General features: G+C 42.8%; 1 protein-coding gene across 1 annotated transcript; it reads left to right on the forward strand.

Moving 5' to 3' along the window:
- Positions 1-114: 114 nt before the first annotated feature.
- tmem132a (transmembrane protein 132A) lies at positions 115-14404 on the forward strand. The gene is made up of 14 exons (XM_023397269.2): positions 115-305; positions 2125-2216; positions 3092-3318; positions 3431-3643; positions 3739-3944; positions 4412-4519; positions 4607-4864; positions 5005-5157; positions 6916-7111; positions 7261-7404; positions 8605-8807; positions 9697-9916; positions 9997-10188; positions 11888-14404. The coding sequence occupies exons 1-14, from the start codon at positions 292-294 to the stop codon at positions 12815-12817; spliced, it is 3156 nt and encodes a 1051-aa protein (XP_023253037.1). The 5' UTR covers positions 115-291; the 3' UTR covers positions 12818-14404.
- Positions 14405-22012: the final 7608 nt, after the last annotated feature.

The following is a 22012-nucleotide window of genomic DNA, read 5'->3' on the forward strand; positions in this document are numbered from 1 at the left end:
GGAGGGAGGAGGGACATGGGGGTGGGGGGGATTATTTACCGTTCTAGACACATAAATCCGTATTGTGTGAATGTGGCACAGAGAGGGAGTGGGAAGAGAGAGTGGAGGTTTACAACAGCAGCAGAGAAGACAGAGACAACAGCAGCACTGTTTATTTTGTTTAATTGCACTGGTTTTAGTCTTTCAATAGTTTTTTTTTTTTTTAACGTTGTGATTGTGGTTCCCAGCAAGGACAGAGGGAGAGAGCTGCCTGCAAACCACCTCGAGGAAAAAATATAACCTGGAGCTGAGATGGACCAACACAGGTGGATAGAAGAAGTGTGTGTATGTGTGTGTGTGTGTGTGTGTGTGTGTGTGTGTGTGTGTGTGTGTGTTGGACCCATCAGTGAATAAACCAATCAGCGCTCTCGGCTTTTGTTAGACAGACAGACAGACAGACAGAGAGACAGACAGAATCACTCTGGTCCACATGTCAGGCCACCTGCACCAGGACATCTGACTGTAGTCACTGTTATATATCATCATCCATCGCCTGAATGTTCTTCTGAACGTCACTGAGCTAACTCATGCTAACATTAGAGGCTCCATATGAACCTGAATGTTTTGCAGCTGGCTGGTGTCTGAAGGTTAGAGATACTTCACTACGGTGGCCCTGAGAGCTCAATGCACTGCAACTGAAGAAAACACACGCAAACAGACACATGCCGCAAATACTGACAACACAACTAGACACACAAACACACTGCAAGTAGCACAGACGACGGAAGTGTGTGGGACACTAAAAAGTGATAAACCCCGTGACACACTTGCATAGACATATAACACATCCACGTGCAATTGTTCAATGCGTTTAACCTCAAAGTCACAACACATTGAACAACAAGTGCATTCCTGCCAGGTCCAGTGTATTGGGCCCTCAGGGCCACTGTACTTCACTGTGTCACACTGACTTTCTCTAAATATTTATGAATTAATTTTCCTGATCTGACTCGTCAGCTTTTTGCATCTTTCTGCAAATTGATAAGTTACATTTTGTTTTTGAAACAGGATCGGGCGATTTCTAGTGCGATGCCCACACACCTGGCAACCTAACAGTATTCAGCAACTCTCATGGGGGGGGCTTAATCCAAAAATCTTTCACGTTTTCAGACAGCCATGAAGCAGACTGAAATCATCCACTAATCACAGCAGGAGGCTCAACTGAATAAAGTTACCCTGTGAGACAACACAAAACAATTTAACCACAGCTCACACTAGCATCATGCTCCACAGCAATGCTGATAGTTAGCCAGCTAACAATAGAAATATTTACTAAACACATTTAAATTTTGTTACAGCAAGTTAGCTAACCTTAGCATGCTACTATAGCTGTTATTAATGAAAACAGACTTTAACATCATGGACTGACACATAGAGGAGAAGAAAAAACAGTTCTGAGTCCAGTTGGAGCCTTTACCAGCTCGTAGGGTTCGCGTCTCAGTAAACCCGTATCAGCTTCACAGTGGACTGGGAAAGATATTCAGCTATTGTCTTTAAAATTGTTATGGATATTTTGAAAACAGTCTTGAAAACAGTTGTTTGCTGCTGTATTAATTTTTAAAATCTTGTTTACAGAACCTTTAAAGAAAGTGATTTTTTTTTTTTAAATGCTTGATCTGCCTTCTAACCAGATTTGCGCTAAAAGCCTCCCCTCCATCTTTTGACCATGTTACATGGTCTTCATCAGCAGTTGAAATGTGCTCAGATTCAACTGTAGATTCCACTTCCAGGAGCTGCTGATATTGGCTCAAAAGTTGAATTTCACAGTTCATCAAAAAGTGAATGTGCTGATGAAGACTTGAGATCTGCTCGAAAACTACAGAGGAAGCCAGTAAATGGCCCTTGAGTGTTTTGTTATTAATCAGTTATGAGATATTCCTTCATTTCAAGTTTTAATATTACCATGGTTAAGATATGAGAACAACTATAAGCACCTGTTTCACTTTGGAGGTTGTGGTCATGGAAGATTTACCCTGCGTCCTGAGGCTTGGGAAATATTTCTGACTGGTACTGAGTGTTTCTACAGGATATCTAAGGCAGAAGACCAACATACTGACTGTGTCACATGACGCTGTGTTGCATCAGGTTACAGGTGATTGCAGATTTCAGCTGGTCTGGTGTGTGGTGGGACAGGAGAGGATGTAGCATGCTGCTGCTCTTTTGGATTTTCATAGCAGGTGAGTCTTCACTGTGCAACTAAGATTTTGTTTGTGGGACATGAGAGAGTCACAGCGTTAAGTCAACGTTTCATGTTTTTACCCGGGGGCTCCTTTTACCTGGGGGCTCCTTTTAAAACACACTAAACACACTGCAGGCTGTGAACCCCCCTTGATACAAGCTGTTTGTGCTAATCAAGCATGGTGCATGGTGGAGCAGCTCACTCTGAAACCTGTGGGTGACATCACAGAGGCTACGTCCATCTTTATTTTGGTGCCAATTCATATTGAAAGAGTGACAGCCAATGGGGAAACTCCAACACTTAGTCAGCCAACCAATGGCAGAACTTGATCACTCAGTAACTCAGTCACGGATATTTGTGTTTATACGGTTGTCTCTGCTGTGGCGGTCCAGCCAAAATTCACAAAAATGGTGCGTTGTCATTGCTTTCCTGACATTTATCTGATAAAAATGACAAACTTTTAGTGACCAAGTGACGAGCGAGGAGAGGAAGAGGTAGAGAGAGAGAGAAAGAGACAGACAGACAGAAAGACAGACAGACAGATAGAGATACAAGTCACCTCGCAGAGCCGACTCTGTTAACAACACTCTGATTAGTGTCTGATGGTTTTCTAACAGGGTTGAATTACCTGGTTAAGAATTATTACATATTCAGCTTCTCCCTCTGAATCTATTAATACGTAAATACTGTTCCTCTCAAAAAACAAGATGCCTCCTTCACTGAACAGTCATGTTTCCTCATCCTGGACCATGACTGGTCACAAACCAGCTGGGATGTCAAAACTCCCACAAGTGTTAAAGGTGAGAGTTCAGGTGCCTCAGTCTCTAACACTTTGGATCACACCTCCTCCTCTTCTCTTTTGTCCTACCTCAGTCCCTCCATCCCTCCTGCAGCCTCCTCTCCCTCTGTCCCTGCCTGTTCACATGTCAGTTGTCCCTCCTCCCTGGCAATTCCTCCCTCTGTCACAGGCAGAGCTTGGCCATCTCTTCTCCAACTCCAGCCCCTTCTCCTTCTCTCAGAGCCTCTTCATGGTGCCCCCACCCGGCTGGGGCCCCAGACCGGGCCTCCAGGCTTCGTTTGGCCCTTACTCAGTTACACAGGTAAGAAGAGAACGACAGTTACAGTTGTAGGTGGGTTAACTGAGGATGTGTTTGGTAGTTCAGCACCATCTTCTAAAGCTAACTAGCTACATACCTCTGTGTCTTTCCACAGCTCGTATCAGAGACTGTGCTCCCTCTCTCGCCCCTTCTGTCTGCCTCCCTCCTCTCAGAGCATGTGGAAAGAGAGAGGGATGAGGGAGGGCGGGAGAGGTTCAGGGTGAGGACACTGTTCCACAAGCAGGGCGACACCAGCACATGGAGCACCTGCGTCACCCTGCATGCCTTTAAGGAGACAGAGGAGCACAAAGCCTCCTGTATGACCCAGGTGAGGAGCAGCCCGTCAAGTTTCCTCCCTCCATCATTCACTTCACCTGCACCCCCCCTACCTGTTTTTATCTGTCCGTCTGTCCTGTTTCCCAGCCTCCTCTGGGGCTGTGTGTAGTAACTCTGACGCTGCCCAGCTACTGGTTCAAGGATCAACACGCCAACCAATCACATCAGGATTTGGAAAAGTGGCTAAATAACGCCCACCCTCAAAACCGCATCAAGAAGCGAGAACGGCAGCGTGGTGGACATCACCATGGCAACTTTGTCACCCATCAGCATGTGACTCCTCCTTCACTGAGGTGAGGTGTTTTTCATTTATTCCTGTCATACATCCACACATGCCTCAGGTAGAGTAGATTAGGTCTGCGTCCAGATGAGCTTCCTCCACTCTGACACCTGACAGTGCAACATCACCTGTGATGGACTGTGTTGTGTTGACTGTCACGTGTCCTCTTTAATCAGTGACTGCTTTGCTTTATGGTTACACAGCTGTAACAGCTGCACTGACCTCCCCCTCACATGACCGACACTGCTGTATGGAGAAATTCTTGGATAACTGAATGAAGCTGATAATCAAACATCCCTAATGAGTTTACTGAATCCAGCTAGAAACACCCACACAAGCTCACAGAGGAAACTGAGGGTTATTCTTAGACAGAATCATGAGGTCCAGGTGTAACACACAAGTGTGTTTGAAGCCGTGGATCCTTGTTTTCCTCTTTGAGCTGCAGGTGACTGTGTAACAAATGAATTATTCTTCTTTCAGATTCCATCCAACTGTTGATGGGGACGTTCCTCTGGCCCCCAGATTTCCACGGGGCCGCATGAGGAACCAGATACAGCTGTACTACTCCTCCTCTGACACAGCAGCAGGGTATGTTACAGAGAGTGATAACATGTAGATACTTCTCTCTCTCAATTCTCTCAACATCTGTCCATTTCCTCCTGAAAATCCATCTAGATGTGTGGAGGACCGAGCGGCTCAGTCCCAGAGGCAGCTCTTCCACATCAAAGCAGTGACGCTGAGAGAGGAGGAGGAGAGGGACGGAGGCAGGACCAAAGAAGAAGACTCTTGCTTGAATGGACAGGAGGGGGAGGAGCTTGGCTTGGACTCCCATGTTGTGATTCGCTACCACCGGGGCCCAGTTCTAATCGGACAGCCAATCAGGGTGTCTGTGAGTCTGAGAGCCAACTTCAGTGCTGAGTTTGTTGTGATCAGGTGAGGACACAAGAAAACAGTACCAGCCCACTGTCTGCCAACACACATATCTGCCAAAATCTGTGTGTGTGTGTGTGTGTGTGTGTGTGTGTGTGTGTGTGTGTGTGTGTGTGTGTGTGCGTGTGTGTGTGTGTCTTCAGGCTGAAGGTGAAGAAGGGCTTGGTGGCGATGGTGGCACAGAGAATGCTGACCTCTGACCTGTGGGCAGTGACCCTGGAGAGAAGCCAAGGCTCCAAACATGACGTGGTGTCCATCCTCTGCCACAAACACAACACACATGCACACACACACAGGTAGGCCATAGTGACCAGCTGTCACTCTGGGTGGAGGCATTGTTCTCAAGTCGAGTCATATCTTCTGTGTAAGTGAGGGTATACTCATATCTGTCCACATGCACTCCAACATTTGTGACTGCACCATGGCAAGTGCTCACGATGACAAAATGGATTTATGTTTTGAAGAGAGGCTGAACGAGGGAACCCGGCATTTCCATCATTGATATGATTGATATGGCTGAGGGAATTACCAAAAGTTCATAGCATTGTGACATTAAACGCGGGGTTGCCATGGTTACCAGGGGAAGCACAGCAGCGTAAAAAACAGGAAACAATAAACAACATAAAAAGCAAGAAATATGATGAATAGATGATGAATTCCAAATATATCCGAGTTTGATCAGATCTGATCCAACATAATTTTTTTGTTTACAAACAGCGAGCAAAGGGAGCAAATAAAAATGTACAATCAAAAGTCCCAAACTCACAATTGAATGTTTTGGCATCGTCAAGGTAACGTGATATAAGTGCTATCCCACTCCTCTTTATACAATTTTGAACCCTTTCAACCTTTTTGAGCTCACCAGCTGAAGCCAGTGAAGTCTGTGAGGGTGCAGGGTTTAGGGGGACGTTGAGATTGCGCCTTTATTTCCTCTTCCATTCTTCTTTTACTTCTTGATTTTTATAGCCGTCTGCAGTCCGTGTTGTACAATACCGCCACCAACTGGAGAGAAGTGTGGATCAGGAAATGCATGTGTGGAACGCCAGACCGTCCATTAATTGTAGTATTAAAGAGTTCCTTTAATACTAGTTGTCTTCACCACCATTACTGCCAGCTTTTCCTGGTTTGGATTCCTTCAGTGCCAGTGTTGAAGGGAGTTTTGATGATACTGGAATTATCCACAGGGATTAACACTGGCAGAAACTGAATGAAAAATCAGCGATTGTTTGATGCCATTTGTTAAATACAGAACTGCCACAAACATTTACTCAGCTTGTTTCTCTGATAACTTCCAGACATCTGATGACTAAAATCCTTCATCCAGTTAAAATACATTAAAAACGACCACAATCTAGTAAAAGTTGTTTAAAACTTAAAGTCAATGTTGAGCTTCTCTCAGACAAACACAATACTGACATATGATCATAGAGGATATGATGTCACTAACAGGCGACCAATGACACGTTACCATGATTAAAATGACAGATTTCTCTGGTTTGAGTATTGGTGGAAACATTGATGATGTGATAATGTAAGAACACAACTCAACAAAACATAAAACATAAGTGTAGTTATTTTTATTTTTATAACTTCCAGTAACTCGTATTTTTTTTTAAGCATGTGATGCTGAGTAAGCTTTTAATTAAGTACTTGTCTGGTGGTCTAACAGCAGCTGATGCTGAGTAGATTATCCAATTGAAGTAACACCTGTCATGATTAATGATTAGTACTGCTCCCTTTTCCTTGGCTTTTTTCAGCATTATTGTACAATATCACTTTTTGTTTCTGCCATCATTCAGGAGGGAAATGATTCCTTCATGTTTAGACAGTAAATCATTAATGCTTCAGCATGACTGAAGGTGACTGGACAGGTTTTGATTGGACTGAAGGACAGTGTGTCAGTAGATCGGACAAATCCTGAACACAAATCTCAACATGAGATGGTTCAGATGCTATCATTTACAGTGTCAGAACTCTCTCAACTTTTTATAGATGATCTCATCTGTGTGTAATCATTGGTCTAACTTTACCACTGTGTCTCTGTCGTCCTGCAGTCCCACTCTCCTCCAGCAACTGGTGTGTCTGTCTGTTGATGGCCTGAGGCGAAGCTTCGGCGTGGCCATGACGGTGTCAGCTAACTGGTGGGTGGAGTACTCTGGGCGGAGCAATCCCCCACCGCCACGAGGGGCAGCAGTGAGCATCTTCTCGTTCGCTGATCGACACATCTTTGGCATTGCTCCCATCACAGAGGTACATCATTTATTCATTCATTCATGTGTTCATTCCCAAACCGAAGGTCATAATCTTTATTATCTTTATAATCTTTCAAGTCTTAAAAGTTCCATCTAATCCAATCTGTTTCATCATCACTGGGCTTGTTTTCTGACATCTGTCCTCAGAGCAACACAATCATCAACACAGCCATACTGACCAACCAGCCGCTGTCACTTCCTGTCATTGTGCTGGCCATAAGCCGTAATGGGAAGGTGTCAGATGTCACCTCTGCAGTCACGTGTCACTCAACCAACGAGAATACTATCAAGGTGCAACACAGTCCAACACACTTGATTAAGATCAGCCTGAAAAAATCCAGGACAGTTTCAACATAGTTTGATCTCAACTGAAGGTCCACTTCTTTAGATTCTTACACAGCTTTCAGCCACACCTTCTGGTCTTCCTCAGCAGAAAAGCTATTTTTCCTGGAGCATCTCTCCATAGCAATTTGGGCACCAGAGAATTTAAACTCAGTTTATTTTCTAAGGGCAGAGTGAAGAAGTCAATCCACTTTGTTCATGGTGACTGCAGCTGCTTATGCCAACAATGCCACAATAGTACTCTGCAAGTAGCCAATCAAATAGCAGCGTGGCAACAGACAAGCTGTGTCCCAATTCAGAGGCTGCAGCTAGACCGTCCCATTTCAAAGGTTCCTTCAAATGAGGCAGAGAAATGCGTCCTTCTTTTCAGGTGGATCCTTTGTGGCCCAACATATCCCAAGATTCCATTAATGAAAATAATGTGGCAGCAAACACCGACAGAGAGCCTGATGATTACATTGTTAAATATATTGTGTTTCAGCTCAGTTCAACAGCTAATGGTACAACTGTTAAAACAAGGGCCTTAAACCTCAAGTTTTTTATGTCACCAATTAATCCAGAATTATATTAAATTCTAAATTTACTCACTGTCCCTAACACCACCCTGTTTTATGTCGCCAGCAGGTGGAGCTGTGACCCACTTTCCCAAAATGGGTTAATATGGCTAACGTGCTTACAAATAGTCACAGAGCTACATGATCATTGTTGTGGAGTGATTTTATGTCCAGTGCTCTTTTAGCTCTGTCTTTGGTCTCCACCAGCTCCTGAGGGAAACATCTGACTTTAATGACCCACTATGCTTTTTACAGCTGTTTGTGTGAAAACAGCTGCTGCTGCTGCAGCTGGAAACATTAATGCTGCTGAGAGCCATGAGACTGAAGCAGAACAGTAAAGTTGTTTTCTTTAAAACCAAAACAATGAGCTTCATATATGTGAGGATTCAGTTTATCTTTGGGTTCTCATTACCAGCAACACCTGGCACATAATACACAGTATTTCACCCATTGTTAATATAAACACACTGATTAATGCACATTTTAAAGAGTGGCATTGTTATATTAAAACATTCTTTTGTCACACAATTGAATGAAACAGTTATTGTTAGAGTCTATTCCGCTTGTCTTCTGTCTGCCTCCATCCTAACCGCAGGTGTCCAGTGATTGCTCCACCATTTTCGTGGACGGCAGTGAATCAGGGTTGGGCAACACCTGTGCGATGGTGGAGTTTCACCTGGGCGTGCTCAGTGGCTCTGTGTGTCTGGAGGTCTGGGCTCCATCAGTGCCCCTGCAAGTGTCCTTGGCAGACCCCATTCTTAATGCCATCAGCGGCTGGAACCACTTCACAGAGAATGGGTACAACACACCCAGAATGTGTCTTTACTCTGTTGTGATCAATAAGCTTCTCTACATAAAGACATCCACTGTTTCTTCTAAGTATTTAATTTAGGATATTCTCAGCCATGCACTGTGAAACCTTACCAGACAGTCGAGCCTTATAGATTACAATGTTAGCTGGAACATTGTCAGGGATTTGTGGTGTCTTCCCAAACTTCTTTGTTGTGGTTCTGAGATGAGTGTTCTGAGTTAAGGAGCAGCATGCAGTCCTGGAGAGAGACTGTTGATATTTGAACTCAACAGCAAAACAAACACAGCCCTCCCTTCAGTACTACTTCAGAAGCTTTGCCCTTGAAATTCATGGACGCATGTTACTAAGGCAACAGCACCATGATGTAATTGAGTGTCTTCTTTCATAAACTCATAAACAACAACACAAACATCCAAAACATGATGGAGTAAAAACTAGCGAGAATTAATGACAGAAGAGAGGACTAAAGGTTTGCTAAAAAGGTAAAAAGTAAGCTAAAATTACCTAGCATAGCATTTCAAATTGTGCATTCAACAAATAAATCCAATTGTGTTTTTAGGTCTTCATGTCTATAAAAACCCTTTGCATGTTGTACAGGTAAATACCAGGATACAGAGCCAGTCAAACTGCAAACTGTGGCTACAGTTGCTGCTGCTAAGCTAACATGCAGAGAGGACATGGCAGTTTCCCATAGCCAGCACACCAGCTGAGGACTGATACTCACAACTGTCCTGCTACTATAGCTAAGATCACTCAGATCACACAGCTGTTGTGGCCTTTTGTTGCTCCTGACTCCACATGTGTTTCCTGACTCCTCAGGTGTGTCCTGACTCCTCAGATGTGTCCTGACTCCTCATGTGTGTCCTATGTCCTCAGGTGTGTGCCAGTGTATCAGCGCTCCTCAGTCCAGGTCCTGACTCAGTTCACAGCTCAGGACTCCCACAGAAGAACCATACATCTCTTGGGTTCGTCTGATTGGTTTGTGGATGTGACAGAGCTGGTCCATGACTGGTTGAGAGTGGAGGACCCACAAGTGGCGTCCCTTGGCACCCAGAAGAACCTGATTGGTTTACGGCCAGGAAAGACATCACTATATGTAGGTGATATTTGTACATCAATTCAGTTGGACGTCTTCTGTTAATCATCATCATCATCATCATCATCTCTCTCTCTCAGGTTGTCTCTGAGCAGTGGGACGGTGTGCTGGGCAGGTGTGACATCACTGTCACCTCTGACCCCGTCACCCCCGCAGACCTGTCTGTACAGGTGGTCAGCAGCCTTGGCATGTCAGTCTCTGGCAGCTCTGCCCACCCCTCTATCGTCACCACAACAGTGACAGCCTATAACATCCTGTACAACCACCACCAGGTGAGAGAGCAGCCGTTTGTGATGAGTGAAGAAATAAATCTTCATATATTGCAGACACTGTCAGTTCAGTGAAGTTTACATGATACATGGATGTGGCCAGCATGATATGCTGCCATTAAACAGCAGTTTGAATGACATTCACTATGATGGCTGACCTTTTCAATGTTGAATCTTCTGTAACTTTCCGAAACTGAAGGTCCAACTTTCTCACCCACTCCACAACGCGACTGACCAGCTGTGTGGAGGTGAGAGAGAAGCCAGGCATATAAGTACCTTGTTTTAAAATGTCAACGATTGTCGGCTTTTCACTCCACCTTTCAGTGCAGCCGCTTAGAACACATTTGACTTCCTACAGCAAGACAGACAGCATGTCTTCAGAACCGTTTCTGAGAGTCCATAAAGTCATGACATACTCACCACGAATATTTGACTGTGAAATTTTGTCGAGACATTAATGTTCCCCAGAGGATAAGTGTCTGAGTTGGACATTTGTGATTTTGTAGGAATTGTCTCCAAAACTGTTGGATGGATGGTCATGAAATTTGCCATTGACATTCATGTTCCCCAGAGGATGAGCCTGACCTTTCCTCTAGCACTATCAGCTTGTCAAAGTTTTGGCTTATTTGGTGAATTGTTTTGGTGTCTATGTGATGAATTCCCCAATGGTTAAATTATTGTAACTTTTATTTTAGCTGTATCACAGGTCAAAAAAGAGCCCGTACCACTGTGGTCATTCGAACAGCGATCCCTTTTCCCTTTTGATGTAGTCAGATCAACACATGACGACCTCTAAAGCTTAATGATTTCGCCTTCACGTTACTGTCAATAAAACTCAACATTTCCAGTGAATGTTAAATAACTTCAAGGAAAAGGAGGGATCCTGACTCTGTAGCAACCTTCACAGCTGACACATGAAGCCAACACAGGGTGCTGAAAGCTGCAGTTCCCCTAATGAACACTGGAGTCTGGCTCCAACAGTGAGTCAATCCAAATAGACTCCCATGTTAAAATATCCAACTCTACAGCAGAAATAAACATGTTTACAGCCTGGTGCAAGGTCAGTTTTGGTCTCTATAGCTAATTTCATCCTTAATGACAACTGTTTATATATCTTACCTGTTTACATTTTATTAAGGACTTAAGTTATGGAGAATTGGGGGCGTGGCCTCTTTGAGTGACAGGTATGCTTGCCACAAACCAGCATGCACCAAAGTCTCGGCTCCACCTAATTGCCCATTTTTGGATTAGTTTGAGGTGGAGTCAGACACTGCCAAGATGGCGACAGTGGAGCAGATCACACTGAGCTTCAGAAATCTGTGGGTGACGTATATTTATTTACAGTCTGTTCTTTTTAGCCAGGGGAAGATTTTTAATGTGATACATCAGTGTTGAGTTTCATTGACAGTAGCTTCATGCTGAAGTAGAATAAAGGACTATATTTATATGAGAGGAGAGAAAGTGTTGGCACCAGAGTGGAAAGTATAACAGGACTGTTGCAAATTAAAACTGGAGCAGATCTGAAAACATGGAGGCATTACACTAAAACAAGGAGAAACTGACTGGTAAAGTTGGGAGCTGGTTCTCTCTGAGGTTGAGGTGCGTTAAAGCTGAAAACACTTGTCTAACTGTTATAAATGAAGATGAGAAACAGTTAAGAGGTCCAATCATTTTCCATCCATATCCTGTTGTGTCTCTGCAGGAGGCGTCCATCAGCATCTGGCTTCAGTTTAGTGACGACACCGCCTCCCTCCTCTCCTCCTTCAGCGACCTTCCCTTTTTCCTGCGTCTCTCTTCATTGGCTGAAACTGTTGTTGTGGTGACACCCAGCCCCAGCCAGCGCATCCTTGCCCAGGGTGACGGAGGTGGACCTTTACTGCAGGCAGAACTTTTGGTTTCAACCTGCACTGACCAGCCAGTCACCTCCAACTTTATCAGTGAAGGCAACTGGGATTGGGCGGACACTAGAGGAGGAGGAGGAGGAGGAGGAGGAGGAGGCGGGACCAGGAGGCTGGCACGGGGATCTGGTTGGATAAGAGTGAACCTAGACCTGGGCTTCCTGCAGCCAGTCGAAAACAAAGGTGATGAAGGCGAAGAGTTTGAGTTTGAAATCTCAGACACGCTGGTCGAGTCAGACAGTGACGTTTATACGTCGGACTTTGACAAGGACAACAGCAGGAATATGAGCAGGGACTACTATGACAAAGTGAGCAGGAGGATGACGAATAGAAAGTGGAGCGAGGTGGGGAAAGGAGGGATGGTCAATCAGAATAATCTGGAAAGAGCTGTGCTGATGCCAAGCCAGGAGGAGGGCTCTGTCTACTTCTCCCCAAGCCAGGAAAAAGAAGAAGAGAGGGAGGAGGAGGAGGAGGAAGAGCAGGGAGCTGGAGAGCTGGAGGTTGGTGTGTGTGCTGTCCTCTCTCTGCTCTGTCTCTCTGCTGTCCTCTTCTTGGCAAACTGTCTGCCCTGTGTGCTACGAGACAGGAGGAGCGGCAAAGGACAGAGGAGGGGGGATGGAAGAGAACCAGAAGGAGGCACAACGGAAGTAGAGGAAGAAGAGAGGAAGAAGACAGAAGGTGATGATGAGATACAGCAGCAGGAGAACAAAGAGGAAGTTGAGATCATTTGCTGATGTGTTCACAAGTCTCATTCTGACACAACAGAAGGAGCATGAAGCTTTAAAGGTCAAACTGAAGCTGCTGTAAAGGGTGAAGAGAGTCAAAAATTAAGTGACAGAGCAACAGCACTGTGTTAACTGCTGCTTCTGACATGAGGTCAGGACGTACTGACTGAAACTGTGGGAGCTACAGAGTTTTCAAAGCGGTTTCCAAAGTGTGAGGCACAGCTCCCTGGGGGGGCGCCAGAGAAACTAATAACTGTAAATATCTGGTTAGCTTAACTCAGCTATAAATGGATAGATTTTTAATATCTACAGTGAGAGAGCACAGTGAGTGTGGGGCGAGCAGAAAACGTAGGAAGTATGATCTAAGTGTCTTTGCTAGTTTCAGACCATCTCAGTTTCCTTTTCCTATCCAGCATCCCTGTTGTTTAAACGGCAAATACACTTGGTCTGTGGTCTGAAGTCAGTGTCACAGTATTTACTGTTATTTTAAGGATCATTTTCAAGAGAGTAATATGCGCCAACATAGGCGGGGACACAACATGCATACACTCTGTCTGTTATGCATAAACAGAGTGAGCTTCAGATGTTTGGATCAGTCAGGTGAACGTCAGAACACAGCCTCAGAAGGTTGGATCTTCTTTGTGGCGTACTGTGTGTTGCACGTTAAGAGACTCCATGGCGCCGGAGGCTCTGCAGAGAAGTGTTCTTTCCTTCTACCTGCATGTGTCCGCAGCTCTATCACTATTACTTCTTTGTAGAGCTTTGCGCAGCACACTGATTCACTCAGCCCTCCCTTCCTCTCAGCCACAGAATGAGGAGGTAGAAGTTTTCTTCACAGAGTATATATGGAACGATCCTGTCTGTCTCCCCTTCACCTAATGTGTCGTGCCTCTCAGGATGATAGAGAGAAGTTTGGAGCTGTGACATCACTGTTTATCGCATCACTTTGTCCTGCTGCACTTTAATCTGTAAAACTTTCACATCGGCGGAGTTGAGGTCAGAAGATCACACACACCTGTGGCCCATTCTGCACCTCAATTACACTTTCACAAATATCGTATTTTTCTTTTGTCATTGGTTTATATTACTGTGTTTGGTTGTGGACACCGGGTGTCTGTTTCCATGACAACATCCTTTATTTTTTCTGTGTTTCCTGAGTATGCATATGAGCAACTAATTCACCTTTTACACCTTTGTCATGCAGACCACTCAAATGACAGCATCACCACACCTGGCTCTTAACTTAAAATATCAGATTTCCAGTCCTGACTCTCAAACCTTTAACTTTAAACAGTGCTTCAGCTGAAACTAAACCTTCATTCAGTCCACCATGTCTTTATTCAGTCCACCAGGTTTTTATCAGTCCATCAGGTCTTTATCAGTCCATCAGGTCTTTATCAGTCCGCCAGGTCTTTATCAGTCCACCAGGTCTTTATCAGTCCACCAGGTCTTTATCAGTCCACCAGGTCTTTATCAGTCCACCACGCAGTGTAAATGTGCTGAATACTGACTTTGTATTTAGATACGACATGTTTAACATTTTCTCTGTCCTTTCATTTGATCAGTGTGTTTGAAATAAAGTCTGTTGTATGAACACTTGAAGACTTGAGGAATTCACAGCCACTCTGGGTCCTGCTGAGGAACGTTAAACAACATTACTAATAATGTTGTTTAATCCAAGTGTCTATCTGACAACACTGTCATCACATTTAAAGAAAGAATCCCATTGGTGTTTAGTCCTATGTGTCAACACAATGGAGGACAGCTATCTTAACTTTACACTTTGTTGACAGTGCTTACACACAGGGTGAAATCTCTCGTTTACAAAAGTCTTCAGACTCTTTCTGTGGCTTGTAAAATATTTTTCAATATAAAATGAAGGCAATAGGCTTTGAATGTATGAATGTCCATGAACACAAGGTGCTGGCTGCAGTGTCCTCTAGTGGCATAAAGGTGATATGACATGTAACTTAGAGAGGGGTGACACTGTTAGTTTTCTAAATCAGCCTCAACCACAGGAGATTTAAATATTATAGTTATAGTAAGTAAAAATATTTTTCCAGATGGATCAAAGGATTGGGAAACAGATGCAAAAGCGTCTGCCATTGCTGTCTATCTATCTTGGAGGTGTGCTGTCCGTTTGCCAGACCTATCCTCTTGTCTGTAGCTGATTAGGTCATTAGGAACACCTCTGTTCCTGGGTATATAAATCCCGGTGGCTGATTGATCTGTCTCTGCTCTCTCTGCAGGCACATTTTATTTTTGGTTATGTTATGTCTTAGTTTGAGCCTTATGTTTAGTTTTGCGCTTTACAACACTTGCACTCACATATTTCTATGAGGGGCCGTCAGGGACATTATCTAGAATTTCCATGCATATACACGTATGAAAACCATACTCATTCACATACTATACTGAAAACCTCACACACATATAACTGAAAAGGTTTTACACACACTACTGAAACCGTCACACACACACAACTGAAACGCACTCAAACACAACTGAAAAGCTCTCACATACACAACTGAAACACTCTTGCACACAACTGAAAACTCAGGATTTCAGTTGAAACTGAAGGCGTTTTGGTTGAAACCTATGGTTTTAGTTTGTTCCGTTGGTGTTATTGTGAAAGTCATGCTTTTATTTTGAAGTACAATGATAGTAGCTACCTGGTTCGTGTACTTTGCGGGCAATGAATTTGCAATTATATGGAAAGAAATAACAGTTTCCTGTTTTTTGTTTTGATTATAAAAAATGGAGCATCTATGTTGCATTAGTCTTGCAATGGTGTGCTTCGCTGCAGCTTTTACGGTTTTCTACCAGGTAATACACTAAAAACTTGTGTGACATTGCTTCACTCACTTTATTACACACTATGGTGAAAAACTAAATGAAAGGAGCAGAGGAGACAAACCCAAACCCTGGGACTTTTGCGTTTAGTTTTCTTGCTCAAAAGTATAGCTAACCGTTAGCTAACAACAGCAGATAGCTGGTGCTGGTTAATTGATTTGGTTGAAGGGCAAACTGAAAGCTAACTGTTGTAGCTGACACACAGCTGTATGCCAACGTTACTTATTTATTATTACTGTCAGTTCTTCTGCATCTCAGAGGGGTGTTCACCAACGTAAAACTGTGTGAAATGTCTACATTTACAGTAGGAGTTAGTTAGCCTTGTCTTTAACATTACAGCTGTAACGACTGCACTGACTTTGACAGTTTTATTTATCAAGCTCTAGTGAGGTCTTTATGTTAAACAAAATTATATGTTACCATCATCTTGTGTGAGGATGCAGATTGTAGAGACCAAAGAAATTTTTTTACTAATTTAATAAATCTCCTGTGTTTCTGTCTGAGGCGTGTGGGTCCTGCAAAGCTGATGTATAACTCAACCGTGAAAGGCTGTCATCGGCAACATAACCCTAATCCTACTATATGACTCACCTGGATAACTGGAGAAGGCCAGGCTGGAATTGGCAACAGGTTAGATTACATACAGTTCAGTATGTAATTTGGGCAGTAAAATGTTAGCAGTTTTAGCTCTGTGGTCGAGCTTCTTTGATTTTAAATGAAACAATGACCTAAATTAAAGCACTGGCTGGGCATTGAGCAATTTAGAGCCTGGGTCAACAGTAAAGCAACTGAAGCCACATTCTTTCCTTTTTACATATTTTGTTGATTTCAGGACAGTGCAGGAAGATGAAAATCTTAAACATACAGCCAGTGCAGGCAGAGAGGTTTTTACAGCCCAGCAGTGGGGGACCTTGTCATGCAAAGTCATTCACTTGGCCTCAGTCCATCTGACCAGGTGTGTCACAAATTCAGACCAAAAGCTAAAGGTCCGTTTGCATTTGAGGCCTAGAGAGCATCAAAAGGGCAGATATCAGAGATCTTCTAATGTCTATGGATCATAGACCAGACAGTCAATGAATGAAAAGATTTGACCTCAAAAATCAGACTACATAACCTAAGTTTATTTTAACTGATCAAATTATATTGGGTCCACTAAAATGGGGGAATTGTAGTTACAACTAAAAACTAAACCTACACTTCTTACACTTTTCATCTGTGGATATAAACAACCTCTAAAGAAGGAACCTTTCATTTCAAAGTCAGATGTGGCACAAATCAGTTACCACAAAACAAAGACAGTTTTAAACTGTCAAAATATTTTCTGTTTTGGCAGCATCTGCTACACTTCCCCCTCTCAAACCTTTGCTCATGAAAAGTTAGCATTATATGTTCTACTCTATTTGGAATTTTGTTAACATTGCACACCTTGTTCATCTGTCCCAGGTTGGTAAGATGTATCAGCACTCAGCCCTCATCAGCCTTAGAGATGTGTGTATGCTACAAGTTTATAAAAGAGATTCACACTTAAGCTACCATCTTACCTGGACATTTGTTTGAAATGTTACAGCAATTTCTTTCACAGCAAAGGACCAGATCAGAGGGCTTGAGAGGCACCAGGGATGACTGCTGTAGATGGAGTTGCTCATCTCGGATTCATGTGTTGAGGTTTTAACACATGGCTGCTGCTATCTGAGTCCCTGACGATACCTACCAAGAGACAGCTGGCATCTGAATCTGGCTTTCACAGACAAACTTAGATTGCTCAGTGCAAAGAACTAAGACACAAACACTGCTGGGACTCTACATCCCAAATTGTTACTGAAAAAATAACATTGATTAATATAAATTCTACAATAATTAGAGATTACAGTAATCCAGAGGGGTCCCCTACAATTTAAAAACATTTTGTTTTATAAATACAATTTCTTATCAAAGTTTGATAAGAAGTGTAATGTCAGTGGAAACAATTGTGAACAGGAGAATTTGCTGATCGCAGTCATATAAAATGTTTGTCTGTGGTGCTAAAAATGTGGTCTATGCAACAATTTTAAATTGAGTCTGTTAGAATGACAGACTGTGTGTGTCTGGCTGCGCCTTTAAAGCTTATAGAGATCAATCAGGCTGTTAACGAGCATCACTTGTGTGACATGAACACTCACACAATGCTGAACTGCTTCATACGGTAATGTGGAGTCAGTTAGAATGACAAACTGAAATTAACTGCTGAATGTTTCCCGAATGAAACTGGACTGGAACATATTTCCAGTAAAAACAGTTGAAATGTGTGTAAATCATTGTCTGTATTGAGTGTTGGAGCAGTCTCTAGCTAGACTTTGACAGAAATGTCACAAAAGTGGTTGATAAAAACCACAGATATCAGAGGAGTCTCTAATCAGGCAATTTGATCCACCTGTGTAACCCCTTTCCTGCACCCAGAGGCTGCCCTGGTGATTTTAACTGCTTTTGAGTGGGACAGAGATTCAGTTGAAATATACCTCTCAAACTGAGGCTTGTCAGTGAAATATCATAAGTGTTATCACGTGAATGGTTAAATTTTCTGAGAGAGGAGACTTTGCTGAATGCAGTCATATAAAATGTATGTCTGTGGTGCCAAAAATGTGGCCTATGCAGCGATTTTAAAAATGCCTCCCTTCCTGTTTCCTCCTGATTTTCTGCTCTCATTTTACATTAGTGTGAGTGGGGCAATTTGAAAGGGGGCCACTTTGAAAGGGCACAATTCAAATTCTGTGAGTCTCTGTGCTTTGTTAGTCACATTGTCTGAAAGCCGACAAGTTTGTCTAGTTGGTGGGAAATAATCAAGAGCATAGAGTTAAATTTGTGGCCTGGAGGACGAGTTCAAGAGGATTTTTTTTGAGTAGTTTAATCCCTTCTCCCATTTGAACATTCTCTCCATTGACTTCCACAGTAAAAAATTCAGACAAAATGATCAATATTTCAGAAATTATTAGGCATATCGCTGAGAAAAGTAATGCCTGGAATGTCCTGATCGAGACACGTTTTGATGTTTGAATGGAGTTTCTAGGACAAACAGTGTGGAACTAGTAGCGGGCCAAAAAACGGGTCGGGTCAGTATTTGAGACCATGAAAAGGCAGAAGTATAAGAATAACAACTAGAAAATGCATTTCCTGCTGAAAATGCATGTGAATGATGAGAGCTGAATGAGATCACTGAAGCAAAGCTGAAGAAGCTGAAGCATTGCTGAAGAAGCTGAAGCAACTGATGAAGAAGCTGAAGCGTTGCTGAAGTAACTGAAGCAATAGCTGAAGTGAATAGTTAATGTAATCTGCAAAAAAAAAAAGCTGCAGAAGACACAGAGCTCATACAAATCTATGGGAGAAAGGGGTCAGCGAACCTCTCAAACTCCTGCAATTTAATACAAAACAGTACATAATATCAGCAAAATTATCACATGGTCAGTGCCACAACTCTCTGTTGAACACCTCTATGTGGTTTTGGTGTTTCTAGAGCCAAAAATGTGGAATTAGGAGCAAGTTACAAAATAGGGTCAGTTCTGGTCTGGGTTTGGTAGGAGCACGTTTGGTTATTAAATATGAATTCTGAATATCGCTGAGTGTGTGTGCAGTTGACCTTTATAGATGCAGTGGTGTCACGGCGAAGTCGCCGGGGGCCCCTGCATCTCTGCCAATGAGAAGCATGAGTTTGGGACTCCCCCAGATTTCACACTCAGGTGTGAACCGCAGAGCCTGCTGGGAGTTGGAGTCTGTGGGGGGCGGTTTTTGGCACTCTTTCTTTGTTCAGGACTGGGGCTAGGAAACAGGCTCTGATATCAGGCTTCAGAGTTTACAAGTAGGCCAGAGCAGGCCTGCTTTTGGCTGACCACATGTTCAGGCCCAACATGGTTTTCTCTGGAAATCAGCTCCTGAATTTGTATTGCAGTCTATGGGAGAGTTTGAGGGTTCTCGCATCACTTGGAGGGTCACATTTCAAATTCTGTTAGTCTCTGTGCTAAGGTAGACACTCTTTATGAAACAGGGCAAAATTGTCTACTAATGAGGCAGAAATTATTTGTGAAGACCCAAATATATGGCCGTAAGGATGAGTTACACAGATTTCTTTTCAGACAAATTTCAGAGCTTCTCCCACTCTAATAATGATGTCATCCATTCTATCCCTGAACATTCCATGCAATACACACCTATTATAAACTCAGAAATGATTTGAAAAACGTATGAAACTTAAACTGTGATAATTCAAAAACTTTGCAGGATATCAAAAATGTATAATAATAACTTATAGATGAAAGTCTTGTGAACATTTTAATGTTTGAATGAAGTCTGTAGCTGAAAGCATGCAAAAGTAGTTGAAGCTCAAAGAAGATGAAACTTTCAAGGATTTAAACCGTCTATTCATTTGAAAGGCAAAAAATCACAGAAAAAACTTAACATTTTGAAAATTATAAATAGTAGAAAATAATTGTATACATCCAATAATCTACAGAAAAAGATGAACGTTTTCATAGTAGAATGGTTTCTGTACGAAAAAGAATGAAGGAGTAGTTAGAGACCGTGGAAAGGCAAAAGAAGTATGAATAATAAAATACTAGAATATACATTTCCTGCTGAAAATGCCTGTGAAAGCTGAGAGCTGAATGAGATCACTAAAGCAATGCTGAAGAAGCTGAAGCATTGCTGAAGAAGCTGAAGCAACTGATGAAGAAGCTGAAGCGTTGCTGAAGTAACTGAAGCAATAGCTGAAGTGAATAGTTAATGTAATCTGCAACAAACAGCACAAAACTGTAAAAAATAAAATAAAATAAACACACAAAATGGTTGAAAACAAAAACCAAAGAAAGAAGAAATGTACAATCAAAACTTGTAATTTCACACCTGAAGGAGATTGCTGACACAATGCTAAAATAGTTGAATAAGCAGCTCACATTAACTGATGAACAGTGCTTTGAAAAGTTAGATGCCAAAATTTTAAACTGGAGAAGCTGAACTCCATTAACTGCAAAAGCTGAGAACTGAAACATGTTGTCTCCCTCTATGAGTACTAACTTGTAAACAGCTTTCTGTGTGTGTGTGTGTGTGTGTGTGTGTGTGTGCATACGTGTATTTGTGTATGTTTTGTGTGTGTGTATGTTAGTGTGGCTGTATCTGTTTGTGTGTGTGTGTGTGTGTGTGTGTGTGTGTCTGGTTGTGTGCCTCTCTGTTTGTCTGTATTTATGTGTGTTTCTGTGTCAGTTAGAATGACAAACTGAAATTAACTGCCAACTGACTGAAACATTTTTACAGTGAAAACAGTGTAGAGTTGTGTTAATCATTTCTGTATTCAGTGTTGGAGCAGTCTGTAGCGGGATTTCGATAGAAATGTCAGTATCAAGTGGTTGATAAACACCACACATATTAGAGCACTCTCTAATCAGGTAATTTGACTGAGCTGGGTATCCCCTCCCTGAAGTCAGAGGTTGCCATGGTGACAATGCTTTCTGTCTGTCTGGCTGTCTACCTACCTTTCTTTGTCTCTTTATCTGAAAAAGGTAACACCTGGACAACACTGGGTAAGGTAATTCACCAATCAGAAATAGCTCCAAAGGGTAATCCAGGAGATGAGGGGAAGTAACAAAAGTAAAAATGTGTCCTGGGAGGTAAGGAAGATCAGGAAGCAAAATAAGGTGTGAGGGAAAAACTAATGACTTATATTATCAAACTCACACAAAATCACTGAAAAAGGTAACTAAAAGCGCTGGTTTGCAAATAACTGAGAAATACTTAACAACCAGGAATCAGAGAACAAAAATAAACAGGTAATCAGGACACCAACCCCCCTTCTTCACGGCAAGGAGTAAGACACATGCACACAGCGATCTTGCTGCCGTACACTGGGCCCGACTCAGTTCTCACTGTCCACTATGACTACTGCCACTAATTAGTAAGTGGGTGCAGCTGCGTGCAGCCCATCTCCCCCATCTGGAGAAAGAGAGAGAGACCACTAGGGTTGTAACACCCCCTCCCATAAAAACAAACCCCTGGTTTGTTCAAAAAAGACTCACCTGGCAACATATCACATTAACATGAACATTATGATCAAATACTGAAAACACCAAATCACAATGTTTACTCACCACATGCTATAATAAGGCAACTGGCAGAGGCGCACTACAAAAGGAACAATCAGCAGACCACACCGAAATAACAGTTAGGCTACATACAGTGCTGAGAGGGAGAACGAGGGAAAAGTTGTTGCAAAGGTCAATCATGTTGCTCCTTGCCACTGCAGTACCAACACCTGGAAGGGCAGCATGACCAACTAGACCTTAAACCATTAAGGTGCAATGCAATATTATCTTCTCACTCAGTTGAAACTCC

The sequence above is a fragment of the Seriola lalandi genome, unplaced genomic scaffold (genome assembly GCF_002814215.2).
Source record: "Seriola lalandi dorsalis isolate HSWRI2012SDOR001 ecotype SW California unplaced genomic scaffold, Sedor1 jcf7180002055006, whole genome shotgun sequence".
Lineage (NCBI taxonomy): Eukaryota > Metazoa > Chordata > Actinopteri > Carangiformes > Carangidae > Seriola > Seriola lalandi.

What these genes read in the sequence shown, in the direction of transcription:
- tmem132a (XM_023397269.2), top strand. An exon ending in GCCCTTACTCAGTTACACAG is followed by an intron (nt 3,319 to 3,430) that starts GTAAGAAGAGAA and finishes GTCTTTCCACAG; the next exon opens with CTCGTATCAGAGACTGTGCT. An exon ending in TCCTCTGACACAGCAGCAGG is followed by an intron (nt 4,520 to 4,606) that starts GTATGTTACAGA and finishes AAATCCATCTAG; the next exon opens with ATGTGTGGAGGACCGAGCGG.